Here is a 26,682-nt window from a genome sequence, read left to right as displayed (position 1 = left end):
TGAAACCCCTTCCCTCGTGTTTGCCATTGCCTCCTTTCTGCACTTTGGCCAGTTGGGATGCAGCATTTTGGGGAGCACAGGGAAGGAGGGCCAAGGTAAGAGAACACGCACAAAAAAAACCCAGAACTGGCAAAACAGGTAGCAGGGAATTTACTCCTTGGTGAATTAAAAGAAACATCCTCCAACTTCCTCCCTTTTAATTTTTTCTACAGGTTTTGGATGGCTGAATATGGTAGTCTATACCAACTAACATCATTCAAACAGGACATGTAGATTTAATTATATTTATATATAAAGATTTCATTTTTTAAATGTTACCTTACTACATCAAATAAGACTTGGCAGGTTTTCAGAAAAGTTAACTGTAAGAGGTATTTTTTTTTTGTTAAACATTGATAACTATGTCTTTTAAAGATAATTAGGGTGTGCTGAATCCAAATATAGTTGTTACCAAGCTGTATGTTGTGTATTAAGATCTCTAAAAAGAGAGAACAAAGCAACACACAGAAATTGCTGAAGTGTAAAACTTTTATTTCCTTTTATTTTAGGATTAACATACTTCAGTCGGATCTTAATTAGCTGCAGAATGTAACAAAAGTGATCAAATAATATGCACAACCTTTTTCTAAAGCTATTGTATGTCAGTTTCTTAGTTGCAAGAGGTACTAGAAATATTTTAATGCGTTATGCAACCATGACAGAGCATGTTTACATGGCTCTTATAACTTGAGCATTAGCATCTTGAAACAAAAGTATACACGCTGATTAAACTATCAGAAACTTAAAACGAGTGAAAATATTTTCTGTAGTAAACATTAAGTAAATATTTTAATGCACACAAGTTAAGTACACGTTAGTGTCAAGAAACTTTGGTATACAGTGGAAGACATCACCTTATTAGGTCACTTCTTATATGGACACATCTACTTATCGATACTGTCCTTAAGCACTAAGGGCAGGTCTACACTGCGGCTTAAGTTGATCTAACTTACATTGCGCAGGGGTGTGAAAAAGATACATGCACCCCAGCGATGCAAGTTTTGTGCTGTTCACACAAGACAATCTCCCGCCAATATAGCTTCCGCTTCTCACTGACTGGAGTAATCATGCAGATGGGAGAGTGCATCTTCACCAGACATGCTACAGAGCTGTAGCTGCCTTGGCACAGCTGCGCCGATGTAGCACTGTTGTGTAGACTTGTTCTAAGTGTCATATTGATGCAACCACATTCCAGTTCTCTGCGTTTGCATGTTCCTGTACAAATAAACCATTCTATCCTGTACCACTCTGGGCTCTGTTGTGCAGCACAGAATATTGCCTTCATGCAGTCTTCTGGTTTAGGTGGGAATGACATGAGCTGTGGCACCAGACCTCTGTCCTCTGGTTTCCAACCCATTGTATTCGGAAGAAAAAGTACTGGATTTGGGCAGTAGGTGTTTGTATTATTAGTGGCTCAGATTAAAATATTGCAAGACCCTCCTTATTATCTTTTCTGGAAGCACAATGAAGTTCATCCTATTACTTGTAAGAGGCACATATCTGCCTTCCAGCACTCTTTAGATGGGTCTTGTACCTACTGGGTATTTTTGTCTGATACCACTCTTAATGGATATCTTGTAGTAGCTGTCAAACATAACATCTATTCTGTGGAAGTGTGTTCCAGTCCTATGTACTGTTTTTACAAATACGTCTGCAAGGTCTCCAAATCTTTTGGCTCCACACTGCTCCAGCCTTGTACCAAAGCTTGTGCATCTATCACAGGATACCTTCTCCCAACAGAGATGATTGTTGGTGGGCAGGGACACCAGCTGTCAGTACATCACCCAGTATTGCTTTTGTGCCGATTCTTAGACTGCCATCTGTCTGTGCTAAAGCCAAAGGGACAGGCATTAACTCGTGTTTCAAAATCTAGAAATTCACAGTTCTACCAGCTTCACAGGTAGTTTCTCTATGAAGCTGTCCAGTTGCACTTGTCCTAGGATCTTTGCATTCGAGGGGGTGTCTTGTATGGCTTCAGTAGCCAGATTTTTTGTTGTAATATCTTGCAATGAAGTGGGTGGTTCCTCCCCAGAGAAAACCTTAAACCTTTGAAGTGTTTGTATGAGTGCATCCTCATTTTCATTGTTGTTGCTTCCTTGCCTTTCTTGACTCATTATGAATAAGTTCATCACCTAAGCCAATATGGAACATGGCTCTAGTATCTGCTGGTATACGGGTTCTCAGATTGTAAAACAAAGCCCATCTGCTGAGGGCTGAGTGAGTCTTGGTGATGTCTATAATTCCACCTTCTTTCTTTCCTATACCCCATTAAGCCACTCTTGGCTCTGATCAGGGTCTACTTGGTTGAATTTCTGACATGATCTCTTGACAACGAAGTTCCCCTGCTGGAACTCCTTGAGCATTTCAGCTGGCAGCAGATGCATTTCTTTGATGTAGGTGGCACCTTACCTTGCATAGCTTTTGTGGTCATATCTCAGGAAGAATGGCAACATGCATTTGAAAGTGAAGAGATGCAGCTCCCAATCTGCCTCTCTCTGGGCACAGCTGAACACAAATATGGCCACCATTTCCATGTACTGTCACCAAAACCTGAAGTTCACAATACTTTCACCTTTTCTGATCAGAAATGTGGAGGTGAAATTTTGAAATCTTTATGAAGTACTAACTGACATGAGCTCACCATAAAAGAATGTGACTGATCGGTTTTGCCAACATCCTCTTTAAGCTCTTGATCATGCGCCACTATACAGTCCAAGAGTTGTGGATGAATCAGCTTTCAGTGCTCAAAATGTCAGTTTGTGAGCCCACATTGCCCTGGCACATGACTTGCCTTTCATAGCTTGTATTTATCGTGTTTGATCCAAGAACTCCACTTTCCATCCAAGCATCTGCTAGCCCTGAAGACTGAGTTTGATGGCCAATAAGTTTTTGACAGTTCACTGAAATATGGAGCCCTCCTAATTGTGGAATAAGCCAGCTCTGTACTCTGGAGTGACCCGCTGTAGTTCCATCAGTTTATGGCACAGAACTTCATCAACAGTTAAAACCTCATACGGTTGCCCAAACATGCATGCATCTCTGTACAACAGTATGGAGGGTGTCTAACTCATAAGGAAGGGCTTGAATGGATTGGCAAGTATCCAATGGTAGTTACTTCTCATTCTGGTGTCATGTGTGTGACAAAGCTCTGTCCTTGTCTCAGTAGGTCCCGCGCTTCCTGGCAGACTTCGCTAGCCTCAGAGGCTCACTGTGACCCCCCACGAAGCCCTTCTCTCTCTAGGGGCAAGGGTCACAGCCTACTGAGCCATTTTCATCATAAGCCAGCAAGGGAGGTGAGGAAAAGCCACCCTCCCTCGCACAGTCTCTGTTGTCTTCCAGCCTCAGTGATTAATCAGAGAGGGGAGGGGGAAGCCTGGGCCCGCCCTCTACTCCAGGCTCCAGCCCAGGGACCCTAATAGTAGCAGCTATGGTAGCTGACTTTTTGGAAATAGAACATGTACAATTCCCTGGGCCACTTCACCACAGCAGCCCCCACTCAATATCTTTTTCACCACTACCTCAGGGCCTCCTTCCTTGCGCCTGATATGGTTTGTACTGCTTAATTCCTCCAACAGCGTGGCTTCCTCCTACAGCTCCTGATACGGGCACCCAACTGACTAACTGGGAGGCTTTTAACTCGTTTCGGCCAGCCCCTAATTGGCTTCAAGTGTCCCAATCAACCTAGCTATCTTCCCTGCCTTCTGGAAAGATCTTAATTGGCCCCAGGTGTCTTAATTGACCTGGAGCAGCTGCCATTTACTTATCCTGGTAACAGGGATTTGTTTAGCCTGGGGCTAATGTATATGTCTCCCACTAGTTTTCTATAGCCATCTGGCCTTGCCCCGTCACACGTGCAATTGGTTGAAATGTGTCCATCCACATTCTGGGTTCTCGTTTTGACGTTTAATGATGAAGGCCATATCAGACGCAGTTGCCCACATAGCAGTTTTTCAGTTTTCTTCAGATCTAGAGTATCATTGTTTGCAAATAGGGTCCCTGAATACTGGTTTAGTTTTACTATTTCTTCCATTGGCTGGTATGTCTGTGTCAATTGTATTTAAGAACATTGAGTGGATGTTGTCTGATGGCTTTAGACCATTCAAAATCACATCAGGGGCAGGTCCTCTTTGCCAAGCAGTGACTTGTTTTGCACAGAATGATGAGAAGCATCATTTATGTCAATATTGTTGGCTGTACAGGGAACCAAGATGAGAGAACAATAATACCGTTCTCAGTATCCATAGTTAGTAGGGTTTTCTCTGTTGGGCTATGTTCACTTTTAGGATTCCTTCATAACCAATGCAAATACATAATGTGGTAAAATACAGCTGCCTTCATCATCTGTTCACTCATCTTCAATGTAGTTACAGAAATGAGTCTCTGTTTGAGGCATACTTTTTGACAAAACATGCAGCAGCATCTCCAATCCATAGGTTTCACTAAACAGGACCGTCTTGTATTATAACATCCATATCTATACTGGGATGACTACAGCTTGCCATACATGATACATTGGATGCAAATGCACTTGTTTTCTGCAACCTGTGGTTTTTGCCTTTGTCAGTGTATTGGACATATCAATGCCTGTGCTGCACAACTAATGCTGTCTTTTCTGAATGAAAGATGGACTCAGTTCTATCAATGGCCTCTCTGTATTCAGCATCTTGCAGTTTATTTTTTAATGAATGTTGCCTCCCTTCTTCCATGCAATCACCTGCTTTGTGCATATCTTCACTTGATTACTGGCAAATAATGCAGAGAATATAGAAAACTGGCATGGAGTTCCTGTGACCAATACAAGTGTAACCAGGCTCCTGTAACCAATACCAGTGTCATAAACCACCACCTCATCTAACTATTGTGCTGTATCTGTAAAAAATATCACCACCACCACTTCTGTTAATTCTATTCTAACAACAAAGCACTCTGTACTATAAAACAAACACTAAACATGCAAAAAAATGATTTTACATATACAGGAAAAATAATGTCTATGTCATTATTAACTTATTTCTCATATTATGACATATGGATGACCAAATGCTATAAAAAGTTGAATATTAGGGTGCAACAGGTGATAAAACTATTTTGTTCTTAATAGACTGAAAAGGAATTGTGCTAAACAGTTTGATTTTGCTGACAAGTTCATGCACTTTCTGTTGGTGTATCGAACATTTCTGGTGACCACACTTTATTTGCAAGTTTGAGAGTATAAATGTCAGAATTCAGCTTGGTAACAACCATTTTCCAAATCAGCAGGTTCAAATTATGTCAGAAAAAGTTGTTACCAACTTCTAACAAAAAAATGTTTCTCGACCTCTTTCAAAAGGATCAATTCTGAGATTTCCATCAAATCTAAAATTGTGATTACAACTGTCATATCGCTAGTCTAATAAAATCTCATCCCACAAAATGATTCTACGGCTAAACTATAACCTTTATCCATGATTTTATCAACATTGAGTAGTAATTTATTGTGCCTTTGTTGACTTAAAATTTTGTTGTTGTTGTTATATCCAGCACACCATGAATGGTTGTAGATTCAGATCTGATGAAACAAACTCCTTAAAGCCTATACTGAGGCTTTATTGCAGGCCGAGAAACTGTCCTATTAGCCTCCACTGAGGCTGCCAAATCCCGCCCCAAGGAGTTATCTAACAATGTGGTTTTACCGCCCTAATCCTGAATGCCTACAGCCTGCATCAGAGCAGAGTACCAAGTGCTGCAAAGAATGAGAAATATCATTCTACTGTGCTGAAAAGATCATGCACATTCAGGAAGGCATCTCAAACAGCATGAATCCGTTTTGCCTATGCCCACCAACCAACAACCACTTGCATTCCCAGAGTTCATTCACTCCTCAAGAAGTTCTGGACTCCCTAAAGTAGTCTCAACCAAAGATTTGTGAAACCCACCAATGCCCTTCCTGGCTTATGAAAGAGAGTCATGAACAACTGATTGAAATAGCTAATACCTCATTCAGAAAAGGAATCTTCCCTTCCTCCTTCAAACATGCAGTAGTCCAACCAACACTGAAGAAACCCACTATGGATACTTCAGTCCTAGCCAACTACCACCCAGCGTCAAACCTCCCACTCCTGGGCAAGCTCCCAGGGAAGCTAGCAAAAAGGGCAACTACAAGCTCATCTAACTGAAGCTAACATTCTAAAACTGCTCATTCTGGATTCAGGCCAGGACATGGAACCAAAACCATCTTAGTGGCACTGATGGATGATCTCCTGTCAACAAACAGAAGACAGATATCCATTCTCATCCTCCTATACCTCTCTGCAGCATTCGACACTGCGGATCATGAAATACTGCTGTTTCACTTGAGAGAGACAGCGGGGTCCTGGGCAATGCACTAAAATGATTTGAGTCCCTCCTGGAGGGATGCACCAATGAACAGTGATGAGAAACTGCACCTCTACCAGAAGGCCCCTCACTGAGGGGGGGGGGGGAGGGGGAAGGGAGAGAGAGAGAGGGAGAGAATAGATCCTTGTGGAACTCTACGTTCCGTTTCAATCACTATGTGAAATGGTCAGACAACATGGACTCAAGTGTCAGCAACATGTAGAAGATACATAACTCTACATACCCTTCACCACATATAACCATGCCACTACCACCAAGGTGGACCAGTGTGGCTTAGATGAATAAGTGCTAACTGAAGCTGAATCCGAACAAGACGTAGGTGATGCTGACTGGGAGAGGGGAGTATTTTGAAGAGCTTGCAAATACACAACTGATTAATTCAGCCTGTGTTCTAGGAGTCCTGTTGGATTCCTTGCTGATGCTAAGCTCTCAGATAATAGCATCCATGAGTAACACTTTCTACCATCGCCGCTTGGCTAAGAAACTCCATCCCATTCTGACAGATGAAGACCTGGCCTCAGTTATTCACGTTTTCATCACCTCTCGGTTGGATTACAGCAAAGCTATATACCCGGATATGAAGCCTTCAGCACTTAGGTAACTCCAACTAGTTCAGAATGAAGCAGCACTTCTCAGCAACACCGGTTACTGCAAAAATATCATACCTGTCCTCCATTCTCTAAACTGGTTTCCCACAGAATTTTGACTCAAGTTCAAAGTCTTGGTCCATACAGATTCCAAGGCCAGAAGGTACGACTGAGATCCTCTACTCTGACTTCCTGTATAACACAGGCCACAGAATTTCCCAAAAATAATTTCTAGAGAGCATATATTTTAAAAAAGCATCCACTCTTGATTTAAAAATGGTCAGTGATGGAAAATTCACCACAACCCCTAGTCAGTCATTCCAATGGTTAATTACTTTGTTAAAAATGTATGCCTTATTTCGACTCTGAATTTGTCTAATTTCAGCTTTCATCCATTGGATTATATGATACCTTCCTCTGCTAGATTGAAGAGCCCATTATTAAATATTTGTTCCCCATGTAGATACTTCTATATTGTAGTCAAGTTACTCCTTAACCTTCTCTTTGTTATGCTAAATAGATTGAACTCTTCAAACCACTCCATGACCTGGGCCCAGGATAGCTAAAAGACCATCTAAAGCTCTGGGACAAAAAGCATGGTTGAGAACTCTGCTCCTCTGGCACAACGGAACTCTCTACATAAGATACAGCTCATCTGTGCAGGAGACAGAACTGTCTCTAAGGGCAGTCCAAGACACTGGAACAAACTGCCCCAAGAACTAAGGACCACCCCTGACCTCACCACTTTCCACTCCAAAAGCAAAGCACATTTCTTAAACCTTATCTTCTCTAATATAAGCACATAGCAACAGAGGGGTGTGTGTGTGTTTTATACAGACACACAAAGACACTATCAAAACAAGACACACTGCTGCTCATGCTTCTCCCTCAAGGGAGAGGATGAGAGAACAAACACATGACAGATGTGTAGTCAACTGCTTAATGCACTACTGGAAGGCACTCAGATACTACTATGGTGATGAGCAAGGCATAAAAGTCTAGGGAGAATAGAACAGAAATCTTGGCAGATTTTGTTGTTTAAACTGTTCAACCACTTCGCTGTAATGTTTAGATACTTGCTCTGATCAGTGGAGGTGTTTAGATGACTCAGCCAATCTTGAAGATTAGGTTAGATCAGGAAAACTGTGTGTTTGTAGGAGAAGCTGTGTATACACCACACAGGAGATGGAAGGACCCTTGATGTCAAGAACAGGAACAAGGTGGGAGCTTGTAGAATTATAGTCAGATTCTTTCCTTGAAGGAGGACGTGCGTGTCAAATGACTTACGTCAAATCTCAGATTTTTGAAACACCACATTACTGTAAAGTAGGGCTGTCAATTAATAACAGTTAACTCATGCAATTAACTAAAAACAATTAATCGTGATTTAAAAAATTAATCGCAATTAATCGCAGTTTTAATTGCGCTGTTAAACAATAGAATACCAATTGAAATTTATTAAATATTTTGGATGTTTTTCTATATTTTCATATATATTTATTTCAATTACAGCACAGAATTGAAAGTATATATTATTTTTATTACAAATATTTGCAATGTAAAAATGATAAACAAAAAAAATATTTTTAGTTGACCTCATACAAGTACCGCAGTGCAATCTCTTTGCCATGAAAGTGCAACCTACAAATGTAGATTTCTTTTGTTACATAACTGCACTCAAAAAACAAAACAATGTAAAACGTTAGCGCCTGCAAGTCCACGCAGTCCTACTTCTTGTTCAGCCAATCACTAAGACAAACAAGTTTGTTTATATTTACAGGAGATAATACTGCCCGCTTCTTATTTACAAGGTCACCAGAAAGTGAGAACAGGCATTTGCATGGCACTTTTGTAGCTGGCGTTGCAAGATATTTATGTGCCCGATATGCTAAACATTTGTATGGTCTCACTTTCAGGTGACATTGTAAACAAGAAGCGGGCAACAATATCGCTTGCAAATGTAAACAAATTTGTTTGTCTGAGCGACTGGCTGAACAAGAAGTAGGACTGAGTGGACCTGCAGGCTCTAAAATTTTTACATAGTTTTATTTTTGAATGCAGGGGGTTTTTTGTACATAATTCTACATTTGTAAGTTCAACTTTCATGATAAAGAGATTGCACTACACTACCAGTATTAGGTGAATTGAATAATACTATTTATTTTGGGTTTTTTTACAGTGCAAATACTTGTAATAAAAAATAAATATAAAGTGAGCACTATACACTTTGTAGTCTGTGTTTTAAATGAATTCAATATATTTGAAAATGTAGAAAACATCCAAAAATATTTAAATAAATGGTATTTCATTATTAACAGTGCGATTAATTGTGATTGATTTTTTTTAATCACTTGACAGCCCTACTCTAAAGCTATTATATGTTATGATTATTTATCTCTAGTACAAACCAGGAATGCATTTGAAGAGACAGACAGAAAGGACAGTCCAGTGGTAAGGATGCTAGTCTAAGACTTGGGAGATCTGAGTTCAAGTTACTGCTCTAGCACAGACTTCCCGTGTGACCTTGGGCAAGTCATTTAACCTCTGTGCCTCAGTTCCCCATCTGTAAAATGAGGATAACAGCACTTCCCTACCTCCCCGGGGTATTGTGCGGATAAATAAATTAAAGAGTTTGAGGTGCACAGACACTATGGTAACAGTTACCATATAAGTACCTAATATAGACAGATCACTATCCAGATGGATTTCATGAATACGTGACAAAGTTTCTTAATGTCCATTTTAATGATAGAAGTTACCTGTATTTCTTAAAAGAGGGATGCTGTCAAACTAATCTGAATTGTCACTGACCTAACAGTAGGCAATAAATAGTGTAACGGGGTTTGGTACATTGCTTCAATTAAATGTGTTTTGATCTCCATTGATGCTTTAATTGGTGGCAAGCTTCCCCTTTCATCTAGAATTTATGACTTCAGGGAGATGATCTAGACTTCAAATCATCCACATTTAAGTAGCCACTAATTAATCATCATTTACTATCCCAAAGCTTCCAAATTTATTTTTAAAATACCCAGAACTAATTCCCACTGAGCAACAAGTTTAAACTGTGAAGTCGTGACAACAATAAACTTTGATTTTACCAAACAATGAGATATTATTTTTAAAGCGTTCAAATCAAGTGGTCACATAATATTATGATCACATCATTTTCCTCCAAAATATAAAAGAGGACTCAGAACTCATATAAGCATCCCTTTAAACTCTATTTTATTTCAATTACAATAAATACAATTTTAAAGTGGAGCAGCCATCTCAAGCTCTGGGCATCTCTCTACAACATTAAACAATTTTCAATAATACAACCAGAACTGGTCAAAAAGATCTGAATTTTCTAAACTGATTGAAATGCAGCAGCTTATAGACTAGGTGAAAGATTTTTTCAAAAATTCAAGACTGAAAGTTTTCCACAATGTAACCATTTTTCAAACTATCTGCGTGTACACAACTGTTCACTGCCCTTGCACTTACAACTGTAATTGCTACCATCAAACAGAACTCTAATATACATAATAACATAGCCTCTTTTTTCACCCCTCACTGTGTGGCTTGTCCAAATGCCTGCACTTCTAAAATAGATGAGCTTTGCCATGTCCAAAAGGTTAACAAGTCTGACTCTGGTGGTCCAATGAAGTGAAGAGCATTCTGAAAGTTCACAGACTATCACAGAGTATTTATTACTAACAGTCCCCGCCCCCCACTTTTTAAAAAAAAAAAAAAAACTGCAAGGACATTCCTGTATGAGTGCCTCTACTTATCACAGCTATGGCGTTATACCACAAGGAAAGGCAGTCTTTCATGTAACCTAGCCCCAAGCTTCTAAGGCTCTAGATTCTGATTCAGCACATTAGTTAAGCTTGTACCTAATTTTAACCACGTGAGTAGTCCCACTGACTTCAACTCTGGACACAATAGCTAAAGCTATTTTCTAATAGGCATTTTGGATATGAGACTTTGTGGTGCATGACCAACTTCCGATACATGACTGAACTCTCAAACTAAACAGGAATATCTCTATATCAATCCACAAAAGGGTGAGGAAAGGAGGGGAATTAATCTTTAGATTTTTAAAGATGATATACAAACCTGTATTTTTCATTCCTTCTCTACCCTCTAACCCTTTTCCTCCCCAACACTGAAGCTGCTTTACACTTACCATATTAGTTTAAATGCTTAATTGGGAGCCTTAAATCATTGCCCAATCCAGCTCTTAAGCACCACAACCACCAATATACCAGTAGGAAAACACACCATATAGATGCTGAGATGGAAGGGGAATTAGCACCCAACTCCCATTGAAATGTTATGCAAATTGAGTACCTAACTCCCTTGACTTTTAAATTCAAGCCAGGGTATTATTCATTGCCTCTGTGAAGCAGACTTTTGTGAGCAAATGCCTTATGATAATATTGGAATATATATTACTAGTAGTTAAGATACAAGACTTATTTTTCCAATTGATTGTTAATCATTATCCTCAGTGACATGACTGTGTTGGCAACTCTCTCTTGCAGAGAGTCCGAAGTTCTTCTATCCACTTACAAGGTTAGGTTAGATTTCTTAAGACTATTAGAATAAATTGCAAACAAGTTGCAACATGTGGCTCAGCTCACAATTCAACTGTGTCTACTTGCTTGATTTTTGGTTAGAGTACAACAGGGGTGGGCAAACTTTTTGGCCCGAGGGCCACATCGGGGTTGCAAAACTATATGGAGGGAAGGCTGTGCGTCCCAAACAGCCTGGACCCCGCCCCCTATCTGCCTCCTCCCACTTCCTGCCCCCTGACTGCCCACCTCAGAATCCCCGACCCATCCAATGTCCCCTGCTCCTTGTTTCCTGACCGCCCACTCCTGGGACCCCCGCCCCTAACTGCTCCCCCCGGACCCCACCCCCATCCAACCTCCCCTTTTCCCTGTCCCCTGACTGCCCTGACCCCATCCACTCCTCCGACCCCTGACAGGCCCCCTGGGGCTCCCACGCCTATCCAACCCCCCTTGTTCCCCGTCCCCTGACGGTCCCCACCCAGACCTCCGCCCCATCCAACCGCCCCCTGCTCCCTGACCCCGATTGCCCCCTGGGACTCCCCACTCCCTGACCATGCCAGAGCCAGCCATGCCACTGCGCTGCCCGTCAGGAGCGGTGGGCCAGAGCACTGGCAGTGCGGCGTGCTGAGACTGCGGGGGAGGGGCCGGGGGCTAGCCTCCCTGGCCAAGAGCTCAGGGGCCAGGCAGAACATTCCCGTGAAATGGATGTGGCCCGCGAGCTGTAGTTTGCCCACCTCTGAACTACAATTATAGCTATTAGACTCAATTACTGTGCACCCCCAAGTGGCAATGTAATAATGGTAACTAGGTTTTTACTAAAAAAAGAACAGGAATACTTGTGGCATCTTAGAGACTAACAAATTTATTTGAGCATAAGCTTTCGTGGGCTACAGCCCACTCCATCAGATGCACAGAATGGAACATATAGTAAGAAGATATATATACACACACACATACAGAGAACATGAAAAGGTGGAAGTTGCCACACCAACTCTAAGAGGCCAATTAATTAAGATGAGCTATTATTAGCAGAAGAAAAACACCTTTTGTACTGATAATCAAGATAGCCCATTTCAGACAGGTTTTTACTAGTTACACGCATCATTCTACATTTTGGAAAAAAAGAAATATCAATTTGGAAACAATTTTTGGCAATCAAAGTATAAGAATAACAACTACAGTACTTATGCGAAACAATCTGTTCCACCTTGCGTTTAGTTGTGGCACTCCAAGTACGCTGAAGAAATGCAGCTCTGCATAAGCTTGAAAGCTTGTGTCTCCCACCAACCGAAGTTGGTCCAGCAAAAGATATTGCCTCAGCCATCACGTCTGGCCAATATTAATTTATGGCAGTGAGAATTATATTTCACTTCTCAGGGAATAATTTATTTTCAAAATGTTCCAATATCCACGGATGTCTCATTAAGCTATTTTAACATAGTAGGTCTTTATTTGAGGATTTAAAACACTCAAGTGTAACATGGAAGAGAATTTAAATTTCCTTTAATTGAAGAGAATTGTACAGCACGTCTACGTACACTCAAATATCCACAAGTCCAACAGGAGAGGGCAGCATTGTGTAACACTTTAACCATTTGGAAAGGAACATGGCTGAACTGCTGGTGACCTGATAAGGATTTTTAGATATTTATGTTTAAAGTAACTGCTATCATGTGATAAATCCTTGAAGGCCAGCATCCACTATTGTGGGCACAAAAATTGCATTCAGTATACATCATCCACACTTAGCAGTAGCAAAAATCTATGCATACACTTTATACAGTTTAACCTTATGGCAGATGAGAGTTAGAGAATTTGTGTTTGCAAAATTTCTTTTCAATAAATGGGTTTTGAGGTTGTAAATCCTAAGACTTATACACAGTCGTGCAAGTAGGGCAGTACGGTACACCATACCATTAAGAAATTTATTGCCGGTACACTGTACTGGAAAGACACAGGAGCAGAACGCAGGGCTGCTGGGTGGCCCCACGCCGGCAGCTCTTCCGGCGCAGTTGTACCGCCCCTCCAGTCTCACCTCCAGCCCTTCCATACAGCTGCATCTCCTGTCTGTATAGCCCCCACCAGAGGCCAGGGCTGGAGCTGGGGCTGGGGGCGGTAGAGCTGTGCCGGAGAAGCTGCCTTCATGGGGCTGCCCAGTAGTCCCACATGCTGCTCCTGCATCTGCTCCTTTCGGCGCTGCAGTTCCGAAGAGCCCTGTGGTTCAGAAGCCTGTATCCGGCACAGCGGGAGGACAGAGCCCCCCCGGCCCCCTCCCTGGGGAGGAATCACGTGGGGGGGCCACTTGGAGAGTGTTCCTCCCATGACTCACCTATGCTCAGGGTACCGGTAAGAAATAAATTCTACTTGCACCACTGTTTAAACATTAAAAAGCATTTGCACCTACTGAGTGCAGATGCATGTACGTGCACACTCAGTTTTGCATGCATGCAAGTAGAGGCCTGGCAGATGCTCTTTTGAAAGTTTACCCCAGTTTTTCCATAGAAGTAAAATAAAGCACCATCTAAACTCATATTCATAAATGTATGACAAAGAGCCTTACCCAGAGTTACTTGAAGAAGGTGGTGGAAGATCAGGTGTTAGAACATAAAGACTGTTATTTTTTGGTAAGTGTAGAGTTTTTAAAACAGTCTGCGAAAAAAAACAACATTTGTTCAAGAACTGTAGATTATGCAGTTTTTTTTAATCATTTGCCTTTTTAAAAAATTCATTTTTTTAAAATTAAAATACATATATTGAATATAATTCCTTGATCTGCCATAGTAAAAACTACAACACTTGTAGGAGAATCCTTTCTAAAACATACAGACAGGCAGACAAAACAGCAGCTCCTTTAGGCTAAGAAGAACAATAAATGAACAGTGGTACAAACTTATCCCTTATATAGGTAGCTAAATTGGTTTACAGAAGTCGATTCTTTTCACACTAACCATGCAAATTAAGGTGGGATGCAAGTCTAGATCATTGGTTTGTATACATAGGAGGTTTAAAATATTGGTGTTGCTGTCTTGGCAATGGAAGATGAACTGGAGGATAATCAGAGATCATGTTTGTGGCACAATGTATGCAATAGCCATCCACTACATATATCCTGCTCAGCATGGTACACGGCACATGTTGCCAATGTGTAAAGCTGCACAGTTTATGTAGCGTTATCTTAAATTTGGGTGGAGAGTGGTGGAAAAACACATGCAGAGTTACAGTTGACTGGGAAAACTGAATTCTGTTATTTCTTAACTGTCCAATCATTTTGTTTGTTTGGGATTTTTTTTTCCATTTTATGTGAGTTGAACATTTCCTGATTAATCAATGTTTGTTTTTAAATTTCGGAGTTCAGTTTTTCCCGATTAAGTTGTTGATACATATTTACAAACAACAGTATAGCCACGAATTTTGCCTGAAGAGAGAATTCTTTATTTTATTGCTAATTTAATAATGTGCATTTTACAGGTACCAATATCAGACTGTACATGCAAATACTATCAACAGGATAATGGAGGTTGGGGCAAATAATGCATAATTCCACTTGCAACATTTTAAGCAAACGGATTCTTTAATAATGTTACTAGAATCAAAATAACATAGAAATCCACAGTCCTTGTGTTTGTTATGCTGACTTTCAAGCACTTATTGGTTTCAACATTTAAATCATTTCACTGATGAAACTGTAGGAAACTTACACTATCATCTAGGTCTCCAGTCTTCCAGCCTTTTAACAACATTTTCGATACAGGAATCTGAAGTTCATTTTCTAAAATGTGTTTGATCTCTCCTGTAGAGAAGGCAAAGAAAAAACAACAACAAAATCATGTTCACATTCTTCTATATTTAGGGAAGCAAAGTATCAGACCTTGCCTCGCTGCAATAGAACAACATTATGGCTCCAAGGTCCAACGTTCAACTCCTTTCCTGCTATATTATATCCATTTTCAAAAAGCATTTAATATTTGTGCATCTTTCTCCACTACATACAATACTGTCACATAAACAAAAAAACTATTTCAGCAGCCCAGGTTTCTAGACAAAAACTAAATTAAATAAAATGGGAAAAAACAGTTAGGGAAACTAATTTTCATTTAATGTTGCTAAAGTCCAAAGGGCCATTTCAAATGGAGGGGGGATTGAGGGAGGAAAGGAGGGGACAGTAATACACACATACCCCTCCCACGGCAGCGTGCTTTGATTTCAATATTAAATGACTGAGATTTTCAAAGACGTCTAAAAGATACGGAGGAATTATCCTGTGCCCACTGACTTCAGCGGTGCAGGATCAGGACCTTAGACACACATCTTTCATTAGCAGAGCTTGGTAATTTTTTGACCAAACATTTTTCACCAAAAATGCTGATCCATCAAAACCAAAGCTATTCACAGGAAAGGCACAGTTTCAAAAAATTTCTCATTTCAAAAAAAGCTTTGGAAAAAAAGTTTTGAAATTATTCAAAACATCCCATTTTGTCTTTTTAAGTGAAAATTTCCAGTTTTTTGTTTCAAAACAAATACTCATTTTCAAATTTAGGCGAATTTTATAATAAAACATTTTTTTAAAATCAACATCAAAATGAAACACTTCTGAAATTTTCAAAATAATACATTTTGATAGACCCAAACTGATTTTCTTTTCTCCAGGTCTCTGAAAATTTGAGATTTAGGCCAGGTCACAAATTGGAATGTGAAATTTTTCAAAATCTCCATTTTTTTTCCCAGGACAGGAAAACACATGAGCTGAACCCTAAGAGCTGCTTTGAAAATATTAGCCAATAATTTTATGTTGGAATTAATAATGTTAAAAACTAAATTCCTAGTCACCAAGTTCATTCAGGTACAGTAACAGTTCCAACATAAATTTGAAGGATCAGTTATGTAATGAGGATTTGGCAGTTCAATCAAACACTTTTTTAGAAGAATAGGTCTGAAATTTTAAGCCACAAACATATGACAGATTGATCTTATTTGCATATTAATAAATAACACTAGTAGTTGACAACAAAAATCAATTGCTTAGGAATTACAGCACAACAACTTGTTCTGAATCTTAATTTTAAAGCATGGTTAGGATGGTTCTTCAAATACAGCCATTTTAAAATTACTGCAGTTAAGATTAGTTTTCCAAAAGAATTTAAAAAAAATAAATAAATAAGACTGCTTCCAAGTTCCCCTTTGGCCCTCCCGGTATTTTTCCTCAACTTGCATATTGCAAGCAAAAGCATTCTGTTGACACCACTGTGGGATCCATTTGTAGTTTTAAATAAAAGGATATAATAAGGAAAATAGATGAGGCAAGCATCAAGATGAAGTACTGGCTGATGTAAATCTTCAAAAGAAACATAGTTCTTGCTATCTATAACTGTCTCCCAGACTAAAGATCCACAGCCAGCCATGAGCACAGTGAGAGAGAGAGATAATCACCCATAAGAGGAGAGAGATTCAGGGCCACCTGGAAGGACAGGAAGGCAAATATCTGGGGAACATTCCATTAACAACAGCACCAGCAGCCAGCGTTCACTTTAAAAATGAATTAGTCAAAGGTGCGGAAGAACCTATTCTAAGTCTGAGACTGGGAATATGATTGGAGGGGAAAGGAAGTGCATGGGCATAACAATTCTAATACAACTAAATATTAATGCACTTTCCATGAATTTCCACTTTCTCTCCTTTTTAAATAAACATATTTATGTGCAGCACACCAGGAAGACATATAATGAGTATCTGGAGCTCTGCATGCTGAAATACATGCTGCAGCCGCCAATGTTTCTGTGTTCTAAAGCCACAGATTAATGCATCTCAGCAGGAAACTAGGTTGGCACTGCAGTTTGCAGGTAAGAAATTCCACTGAACAAAGAGGAGCGAAGGAACAAGAGGATATGAAAAGAGGAAGGAAGAATTACTCATTATAAAACATATGATTTATTATAGCTTTTAATTAACAGTTTTTCCCCCATAAAACCAATTGTCCATTGACTTGAAAAGGGTGCCTTAGGTGAGTAAAAATGTCTTCAAAAGTTGACTTCAGTCATTACATCCTCATTGTCAGCCTATCACTTAATCAACCCCTACTTCAAGAATTAACTCTTGACTCCAATTAATATATTACACATAAAGGTACCTAGCGTATGGCTATTTCAGTATATACATGTAAATATAGTATTACTATGTGTGCTGAGGAACCAGATTTAAAATAATTGTTTCTGTTTCAATTTTATGATTACTCCTGAGGGCATTCTGTGCCAAAAAAATAAAAATTCTCCACACAGTATTTTAAAATTATGAAAAATTCTGCTAATTTTATTTGTCAAATAAATGTGGAGGCTCCAGCAAGGCATTGGGGAGCACAGGCCAGTGGCTGTACAGAGGTGGGAGATCACAGTACAGCTCCCCAGCCCAGGACACGGACTCAGCGGTGGACCCAATCCTGACACTGCGCAAGGACCGGACCTGCCCCAGAAGCACCCCAGGGCCCTGTCCCTCTGTGCCAGGCACACCGGGCATGGGCAGGCAGGCTCAGCATGGCGGGATCCAAGTGTAGAGGAGCTTAGTGTGGGGGGATCCAGATGTGGGTTGAGAAGGTTCTGTGTGGGGCAATCTGAGCGCAAGCAGCTCAGTGGGGGATCTGGGTGTGTGGGGGGATGTGGATGCACAGGGGCTTGTTGGATGCAACAGTAATGGAACTCTGCAAGGGGATCCAGATTAAGGCGGTTGGGGCTGGGGGGGGGGGGGGGAAGAGTCTGGGTGTGAGTGGGGAATAGAGCTTAGCATGGGGGTCTGGGTGTGGGGGGCTCAGTAGGGGGTCCAGATGCTGGGGGAGTGGGGCTCAGTGGGGTGGGGATCTGGGTGCGGGTGACTTGTCGGGGTGGTCTAGGTGCAGGGGGAGTGGGAATCATTGGGGAGGTTCTGAGTGTGGGGGGCTGAGGTTCGGTGGGAGGGTCTGAGTATGAGGGGGTCTGGATGCACAGGATGGGCAGATGGGGGAACAGCTCCCTGTACAGGGATCTCTTCAACCCCCCCCCCCCCCCCGCAGCTGAGGAACGATGGGTGCGGTAGGGAGGAGGGGGGATTGTAGAGCTTCCTGCAGCTGGGGGAGAAATCTGGGGGTGGGTCTGACCCAGCCCCAGATGCTGTGCAGGGGAAGAGGAAGTCCCATCCTCCCCAGCACAGCTGGGACTAGCAAGTTGAGTCTGGCGCAGGGTAGGGGCCACCAGCTGGGTCGGGGCCACCAGCTGGGTCTTCTCCAGTCCCAACCCCTGCCCCATGGTGATTTACCTCTCTGCCGGCTGCCCTGGGCACCAAAAACATACTGCTGGGGAGGGTCACATGACCACTCTTGTGGCTTCCCTTTGCTTCCCCATCAAAAAGTCATTTTTCTGCAGGAAAGCACAGAAATCTGGAGGGGACAAATTCTGTGCGTGCGCAGTGGCACAGAATTCCTCCAGGAGTAAATTATTATAGATACATTGCTTTTTGGGTAACGTATTGTTAAAAACTGAGCACATTTTAAATCAATATAAATTTAAAATCTGTCTTTTTACAGAAGCATATTTTCTGAACATAATGCTTGGTCAGTTTTAGAAGATTACATCCACATTCCCTCACAAATATTTAACATGCCATGTACAATCTCAGTGCATTAATCACTCAGCATACAGGTTTACAAGTAAACCAAATTAAATCTTTGCAGACACTAAGAATGTGGGTGTAAAACTTTGGGAAAAAAAAAAAAACAGTTGCTGGAGAATCCCAGCTCTTTGCTCCAGGTCGTGAGGAGTTAATGCACTAATTGGATACAGTGATGCAAAATAATGTACATGAAAAATAGGTTATAGTATCCAATTGACTCAAACGCTGGTCAAACTAGACAAGGTTGTATTTAATTTATAATGTTTAATTAGTTTCCCTCCCACCCCCCAAGCTATTTATCAGGCAGTGAGTTTACTCTTTCTTGAAGATTTCCCAGATTTTGTTGCTGTGGTTGATTATGTTAACATAATAAATACAATTTTGATCAGATTTCATTTCTGTGAATCCTTTAGCCAGTTGTTTTAAAGTTTCTAATTTATACCCTAGTTTTTCCACTATATTTCAGTAATAGATCCAAAAGAATAAGGAGCTTTTATTACTAAGTTCAAAATCACACAGTGTGGGATTTACATTCTTCTATTATTTAGCTAACAAACAATAAATCACAAACCTAGAGATGGACATCTTTCACCAGATTAGTCTTGCACCTACAGTATTCAGCTAATTTAGCATCAGAAGATCCAGAAATATTCCCTACCACCCCATACATGCTACTGATTCAGTTTCTCATTTGTGAGAATCAATTTTCTCTTGTGTTGGAATCTTGCTTGACTTGGGGGTTCATATGAGGATTTCTGTAATATTTTAACTCTGTTATCATCCAGTTTACCAATATGTACACATAGATGTGCAGGGCAGAGTGGAATTTTCCCAAGCGCTCTGTGCATGGGCTGAATCACACTATTGTTACAAGACAAGGGTGGATTTAAGATAATCATTCCCTTTGTAGGTGTAGTAAAAGATTAATCTATTTATATGTATGGCAAAAAAGTTAATGTTATATAGAGAACCAAACAATATACTCACAGGAAAACTAGATATAATACAAAAAAGCCCAAATAACTAACCCTGGGAAACAAATTTCCTTCCTATTGCCGACACTTACACAGCATACATTGGGTGCCTTGCTCTTTCCAACAGTTACTATTTATTCAATCTTCCTTTAAGGTCTTTTTGATAGTTAAATGTCCCTTCTATTTGGATCTCTAACCTTCTGGGGTGGTTGTGGCATATTTCCATCTAGTGGAAATTTGATGTAATTGCAATATAAATTCAAGCAAACTGAGAAACAGGCTAGACAGATGTGAAGCCTCACAGAAGTTTTAGCCATGTCTAAATGATATTGAATGGTTGTTTCCAGAAGAGCATTTTTGGAACCCTAGTTTAATAAAATCCACTTTCAGATACTTTACACTCAGTGCTTCATACAGAACACTGCACTTTGGTGATGAGCTATTGAGATGATGGCGATAACTGAGAAAGATGGCAAGCTCCAGTATACAACTATTCATGCGTTTTAACAAGAATGCAGCTAATCATTACACAAAAAATATGTAGTAAATGGAATCTTTCTATTTCTGTGAGGTTAATAATGGATTACATATAGCTAGAGCCAGAAAAATGAAATAATTGACATTAAATTTTAGGAGTCTCTGCATGAAGAATTTCCTCTAACTTATCAGGTTAGAAAGGTGCAGCTGAAGAGATGAACAGTCCTAAATTCTTGTTTCACAACAAATAGAAATGTGGTATCAAAACAATGCAAATTTAGAGAACAATTGCAAATTGTTGATGAATCCACTATCTCACATTAAGGAAATCAGCGATTAGAATCTGATACAATTGAATCAAACATGGACTTTGATCTAATTCTTACAAAAAGGGAGGCTGACCCTAGAACAGGCAATTGAAGGATGTTAGGGCACTACCCTGGGACTCAAGAGACCTTGGTTCAATTCTCTGTTCTGCCAGCATTTTCCTGTGTGATCTTGGGCAAGTCACCAAGTCTCTGTGCCTAAGCTCCCCAGGAGCAAAACGGAAATAGTATTCTCTGCCTGACAGAGGTGCCATGAGGAGAATTATAGCAAAGATTGAAAGTCATTAAGATATACAGCAATGGAGACCACATGAAGTACCTAACACAGAGTACAGGAGAAATCCAGAGTTTATTCTTCTATGACTACAGATCCAAGCATTAATTGATTTTAATCATACCCAAGAGCTGACAATTATTTTAACCAGTAAGATGAGGTTTCAGCACATGCAAAATACATTGATAGTGCAAATGCAAACAACAGTGCCGGCTGTAAGTCAGACGGCTCCCAGCCTAGGCTTTGCCATTGTCTGTCTCTCTTGCCCCGGTCCCCGCTGGAACTCCCACTCCTGGGCATTCTCACTCCTCCCTGCAGGAGTTGGGCTCAGTCCCAGGATCCTACCAAATCTAATTATCTCAGCCCAGCTACAGGTCACTCTCAGGGCTGCAGTGTCTGTCTGCCCTAAAAAAAGGGTAGGGAAAAGAAAAGGATGTTAGTGCCTTGGGCTGAGCTCCCCTGGCCATTGGGCTCCCTAGCAGTCTCTAGCAGCCTCTCTTCTTGGGCAAACTTTCCCACCTTGTTCTGTGGCTAGTTTCATCTTTTAAGCTGCTGTTCTCCAGGCACAGAATGCTCTGCAGGTGCACCTAGCTGGCACTGCCTGAATGCAGGGATGCTCATTAGGCTTGCTGTCAGTGGGATGGGGCATGTTCCATCACATACCCACCCTCCACCCCCAAGACCAAAAACGTTTCTTTGTCTGAACATCAATCCAGTCCCAATCTTCTAGGGCAAAAATACTGCATTTGGTTTGTGCCTTTCTGGCTCGGTGCTGCACCTAGAATTATAGGATTGAAGTGCGAGATATCAGCACGTAATTCAGGGATTTGAGTCCTTCACAAAGTATAGGCGTAAGTAAGGGCACATGGTCTGTGACCAGGGAGAAGGAACAAACCTGAGCGTAATACCTGAAGGAGTCCACAGCTCACTTTATTCTCAGAGCCTCCTTCTCAATAATAGGATATGCTTTCTCCCTGGGGAACAACTTTTTGCTCAATATAGGATGGGGTGCTCTTTATCCTCAAGCTCCTGGGACAACACTGCTCCCAAGCCAACGTTTGCTGCATCTGTATAGAGAACAAGAGTTCTGGGAGATTTCTAGATTGGCAAGGACAGGTACCCAGCTCAGCTGCGCCTTCAGGGTGCTAAAAGCTTCATCACACTAGTCGTCTTACTGGACCTTTTTTGATGTCTTTGCCCTTCAGCAGATCACTCAGGGTGCCATGATCCATGCATAGTTGGGATGAACCAGCAATAGTATCCCAGAAGGCTCAGGAAGCAGCATATCTGTCTTCTGGTTCATGGAGCAGGGCAGGAGTTTAATGCGTGGACTTTATCCATCAATGGTTTCACAAGGCCTCCGCCTACCTGATACCCTAAATAAATCACTTCTGTCATGGCCAACTTACACTCGGCAGGCTTACCTGTGAGGCCAGCCTCTTCTAGGGAAGTCAATACTGCTCTCAGATGACTGAGGTGGTCTTCCCACATAGGGCTATAAATTACAGTGTCATCAAGGTAAGCCACAGCATATTGCTAGTGGGGGCAAAGGATTCAATTCATCAGGCACTGGAAAGTCACTGTAGCCACTGGCAGGCAAAACAGCATGGTTTTAGAGTGGAAATAGCCAAAGGGGATTGAGGACATGGTATTCTCCTGACAGGATGCACACAGGGAGAATCTGCCAATAGCCTTTTGTAAGATCCACTGCGCTGAGGTATTGTGCCAGGCCCAACTGCTCTAGCAACTCATCATGCTCATTGTAGCATAGGGTAAGTGTCAAACTTTGTGATGGAATTGACTTTACGAAAAAGTCAATACAGAACCAGATCATGCTGTCCGCTTTGGGGACCAGGACTAAAGGAGTCCTCCGGGTGCTCTTGGACTTCTCCGTGACCCCCATTCTCCACATCATAGGCACTTCTACTCGGACCATGTTCCACATCTTCTTGGGCAAGGGCTGAGGATTTTCTCTAACTAGTTTTCCTGGTGTGGTCTTCAGATAATATTATATGGCGTATGTTCTCCCCAGGCTTGTGGAGAATACCGTACTGAAGTCTTGGATCATTTGCAACAGCTGGGTCTTCTGTTCAGAAGCAATGGCCTCATTTAATGGTAAAAGTTCAGACTCTAGGCTATCAGCTACATTGAGACCTAGTTCTGGGCTCGCTGGCCAGGAATCTTTCAGGAGGGTTTCCCACGGCTTGAAAATGATAGACTTTTGTCTCCCTCCTCTTGCTGGATCAACCAGATCCATTTGTCTCAGCACCTCAAACAGACCCTGCCAGCGAGCCATTAATTTTGACTCAGATGATGGTAATAGGAGCAACACCCTGTCTCCAGGGTGGAAGGTTCATGCCTCTTGGTTATATCCCTGTTCTTGCCTCCATTGAGCCCAAACAAGGTTCTCCTTTGTGAAAGTGCTCAACTTTAGATGTTCACATAGTCGGATGATGTACTGGGTCCCCCCAAGTGTGTTTAAATCTTGCTCCTCCCAACTCTCACAATGCATCCAAGATTTCCCAGGGCTGGCATCCATAGAGCATTTTGAAGGGCAAAAAACCCACAGAAGTTTGGAGTACCTCTTGCACAGCAAATAGAAATGGTGGTCTCAGTGCCTAGACTCACTCCCAACAAAACCGCTTCAATAATCTCAACATCTTGTTAACCCTTTCCACCAGGCCATCTGTTTGCAGATCACACACTGATGTCCTCACGGCCTTTATTTTAAGCAGAGAACATAGTTTATGCACCACCTGCAAGGTGAAGTTGGAGACCTGAACAGTCAATATTTCCTGCAGGAAACCTACCTCAGCAAAGAGAGTCTCATAAGTTTGGAAGCAATTGCTGTCACCATAGCCAAGCGCAAGGGTATCGCTTTGGGGTAGGGAGTGACATAGTCCACCACTACATATATATACTGGTTTCCCCAGAAGCTCTTCTCTAAAAGGCTCTACACTATGTCCATCCCTATTCTTTCAAATAGGGTTTCCACTTAGGGCATTGGGACCAAAGAGCCTCAGGACATTCTTAGCTGCCATCTATTGACATTCAGGACAGGAAGAGCAATACTCCCTTACCTCATGGTGCACCCCACACCCAGAAAAAGTGAGTCAGTACCCAACTCCAGGATCTTCTCATTCCCTATATGCCCTATGCAGGGAATATTGTGTGCCAGCTGAATTACAGCCCTTTGGTACTTACAGGGTACCAGTAAATGAGTTCTTATTGCCCGCAACTGTGGGTGTCTTTTCACGTGATACAGACACACTTTCTCCAGCACAAAGTGGGCGTAGTGTCCCAGGTGCTAGGGGTCTGCTGCCTCCCCAAACATGGAAACCACCTGTTCACAGACACTGCTCAGGACTGAATTGTCATGCTGCTCTTGGACAAAGCTTCCCCCTTGTAGTAAGGTCTCAAGGTCCAAAGCCAGTGCCTGCCATCCCTCCATCTCTCTGGCCATCCCTGGTCACAGGGGACATCCCAGAGGGGGTCTTCAAAGTTACCCAAACTCACTAGGTCCATGGGGTCTGCAGGCCAGGGCCTGCTCTGGGGTTCAGATCATTAATGATTTGCCAAAAGGCTGGCCAGTCTGAGCCTATAATCACTGGGCATGCTAATTTTTCTGCTAGCACAATTTTAATTGAGTCAGAGTGGGCCCCAACTGTTAGTTCCAGTCACTGACTGGGCATGGGCTTTACATCTCCATGTATACACTCTAGGCAAATAGTCCTCTGAGTTGATTTTCTTTCCTGCTAGGGCAGCTTGTATCACTGTCTGGCTATACCTCAAGACCCAGTACCTCCTCCCCTTGAACCTATTCTGGGATCATCTGGGGGTGGCGGGTGTGAGTCCTACTATATGCCATCTTCTGCCGTCCAACCCTCTGCGTAGTCACACTCCATCAATGGGAACTCTTTCCTCATATGCTCCTGTTGCCAACAGTAATAGCAGATCACTGAGCTTATCCCTGAGGGCTCTGGCATGGGATATGTTCAGACTACGAGGGAAACCTTTGGGCTCAAAGGCTACACTTCAGTCATTTGTGTCCCCGGGTGGTTGGTTATCTGGGCAACACCTCATCCAAACTTGGCCCTGTGTCTTGCCACAGTCTTCCTCTCTATACACAGGTAGCTCAGTTCGCTGTGGTGGGGTTTGTACACATTTCCCACTGTGCTTGGGTTTCGGCATCTGCATGTGGGGGTCTGATGTCATCAGTGGCCCTCACTGGTGAATGGACTGAGGCCACGTGTCCCGTCTCCAGAAACCCTTCAGCTGTGAGAAAATTTTCCATCAGCTACACTACCTCCAACAACAACTCAGGGTGATGCCAGAGAACCCACTCCAGGTCCCTCACTATAAGTATGGATACGAACTGCTCTGTGAGGACCTACTCCGCAAGTTGATCCCTGCAGTGCTTCAGGGGAGAAAGCCACCACCAGCAATGCTCTTTTAATCATTGCACCATTTCCTGGGGGTGAGCCTCCTCAGGGGAGGCATCCATCCTAAAATGCTGCTGATGTGTTTATTTGCTAGTATCCAGATAATCTAAAATAGTGGTCTTCACCCAACAGAAGTCTCCAGCCTGTCCTGGGTCCAGGTTACGGTACGCCAGCTTTGCTGCTCACATCATGTAGAGGGCTAAAACTAATGCCCAGTGCTCTGGAGGCCATTGAGACACCAATGCCACCCTCTGAAAGGTGAGAAGGAATGCCACTGGATTGTCTTGGAGCCCATGTTAGTTAACTTTACTGACATGGGTGGCAGAGCTCCCTCTGGCCTACTGGGTCTCTCTGTGCAGAGGGCAGGTTTTTACTTCTGGGAAAAAGTCTCAAGTTCTTGCTGGTGGGTCACAACCTCCTTTAGCAGCTGCTGCTGCGCTGACTGGACCTGCTGCTGGGCAGTCCACCACCACTGGAACAGCTGTTTCTGGCTGGCCTGCAACTGTTGCCATTCTGCCATCCACTTATACCCGTGCTAACGGTGCACCTCGACTGATCGCCCTCTCCAAGGGCTGATGTGGAACCTGTTTCTGTCTCAAGGCCTTGTATCATGCATAGGGCATCATGCCTGCATTCTCCACCACTTGCAGAGCCAGCTCTCAGCCTGAGCTTGGAAGTCATCTCTAGGTCTCTTGTCTCTGGGTGCCCACCAGAACCCACACTCCTGGGTAAGCTCACTGTTCCCTGCAAGAGTTGGGCTCATTCCCAGGGTCTTTTTAGAGGCTAACTATCTCCAGTCCCTGGTACTGCTCCTCAGGTCCGGCTACAGGGCACAGACAGAGAGCAGACATCCATAGCCCCTCTCAGGGCTGCAATGTCTGTCTGATGCAAAAGGCGGGGGTTGGGGGGAAGGGAAGGGAAGGGAGGGAAGGTGGGTCATTGCCTCGGGCTGGGCTCCCCTAGCTACTGAGCTCCTTAGCAATCTCTAGCAGCC

General features: G+C 42.3%; 1 protein-coding gene across 1 annotated transcript in view; it reads right to left on the bottom strand.

The window, feature by feature from the left end:
• The window catches only part of FAF1 (Fas associated factor 1), a 301,930-nt gene that overhangs the window by 190,997 nt on the left and 84,251 nt on the right, over nt 1-26,682 (bottom strand). The window contains exons 5-6 of the mRNA XM_074961760.1: nt 15,262-15,353; nt 14,124-14,212 (exon numbers count right to left, since the gene is read on the bottom strand). Coding sequence (XP_074817861.1) covers nt 14,124-14,212; nt 15,262-15,353 — 181 coding nt within the window. The remainder of the gene's footprint in view (nt 1-14,123; nt 14,213-15,261; nt 15,354-26,682) is intronic.

Source organism: Natator depressus, chromosome 8 (assembly GCF_965152275.1).
Source record: "Natator depressus isolate rNatDep1 chromosome 8, rNatDep2.hap1, whole genome shotgun sequence".
In the NCBI taxonomy this organism is placed as follows: Eukaryota; Metazoa; Chordata; order Testudines; family Cheloniidae; genus Natator; species Natator depressus.
This window is presented reverse-complemented; position numbering and strand designations above follow the sequence as displayed.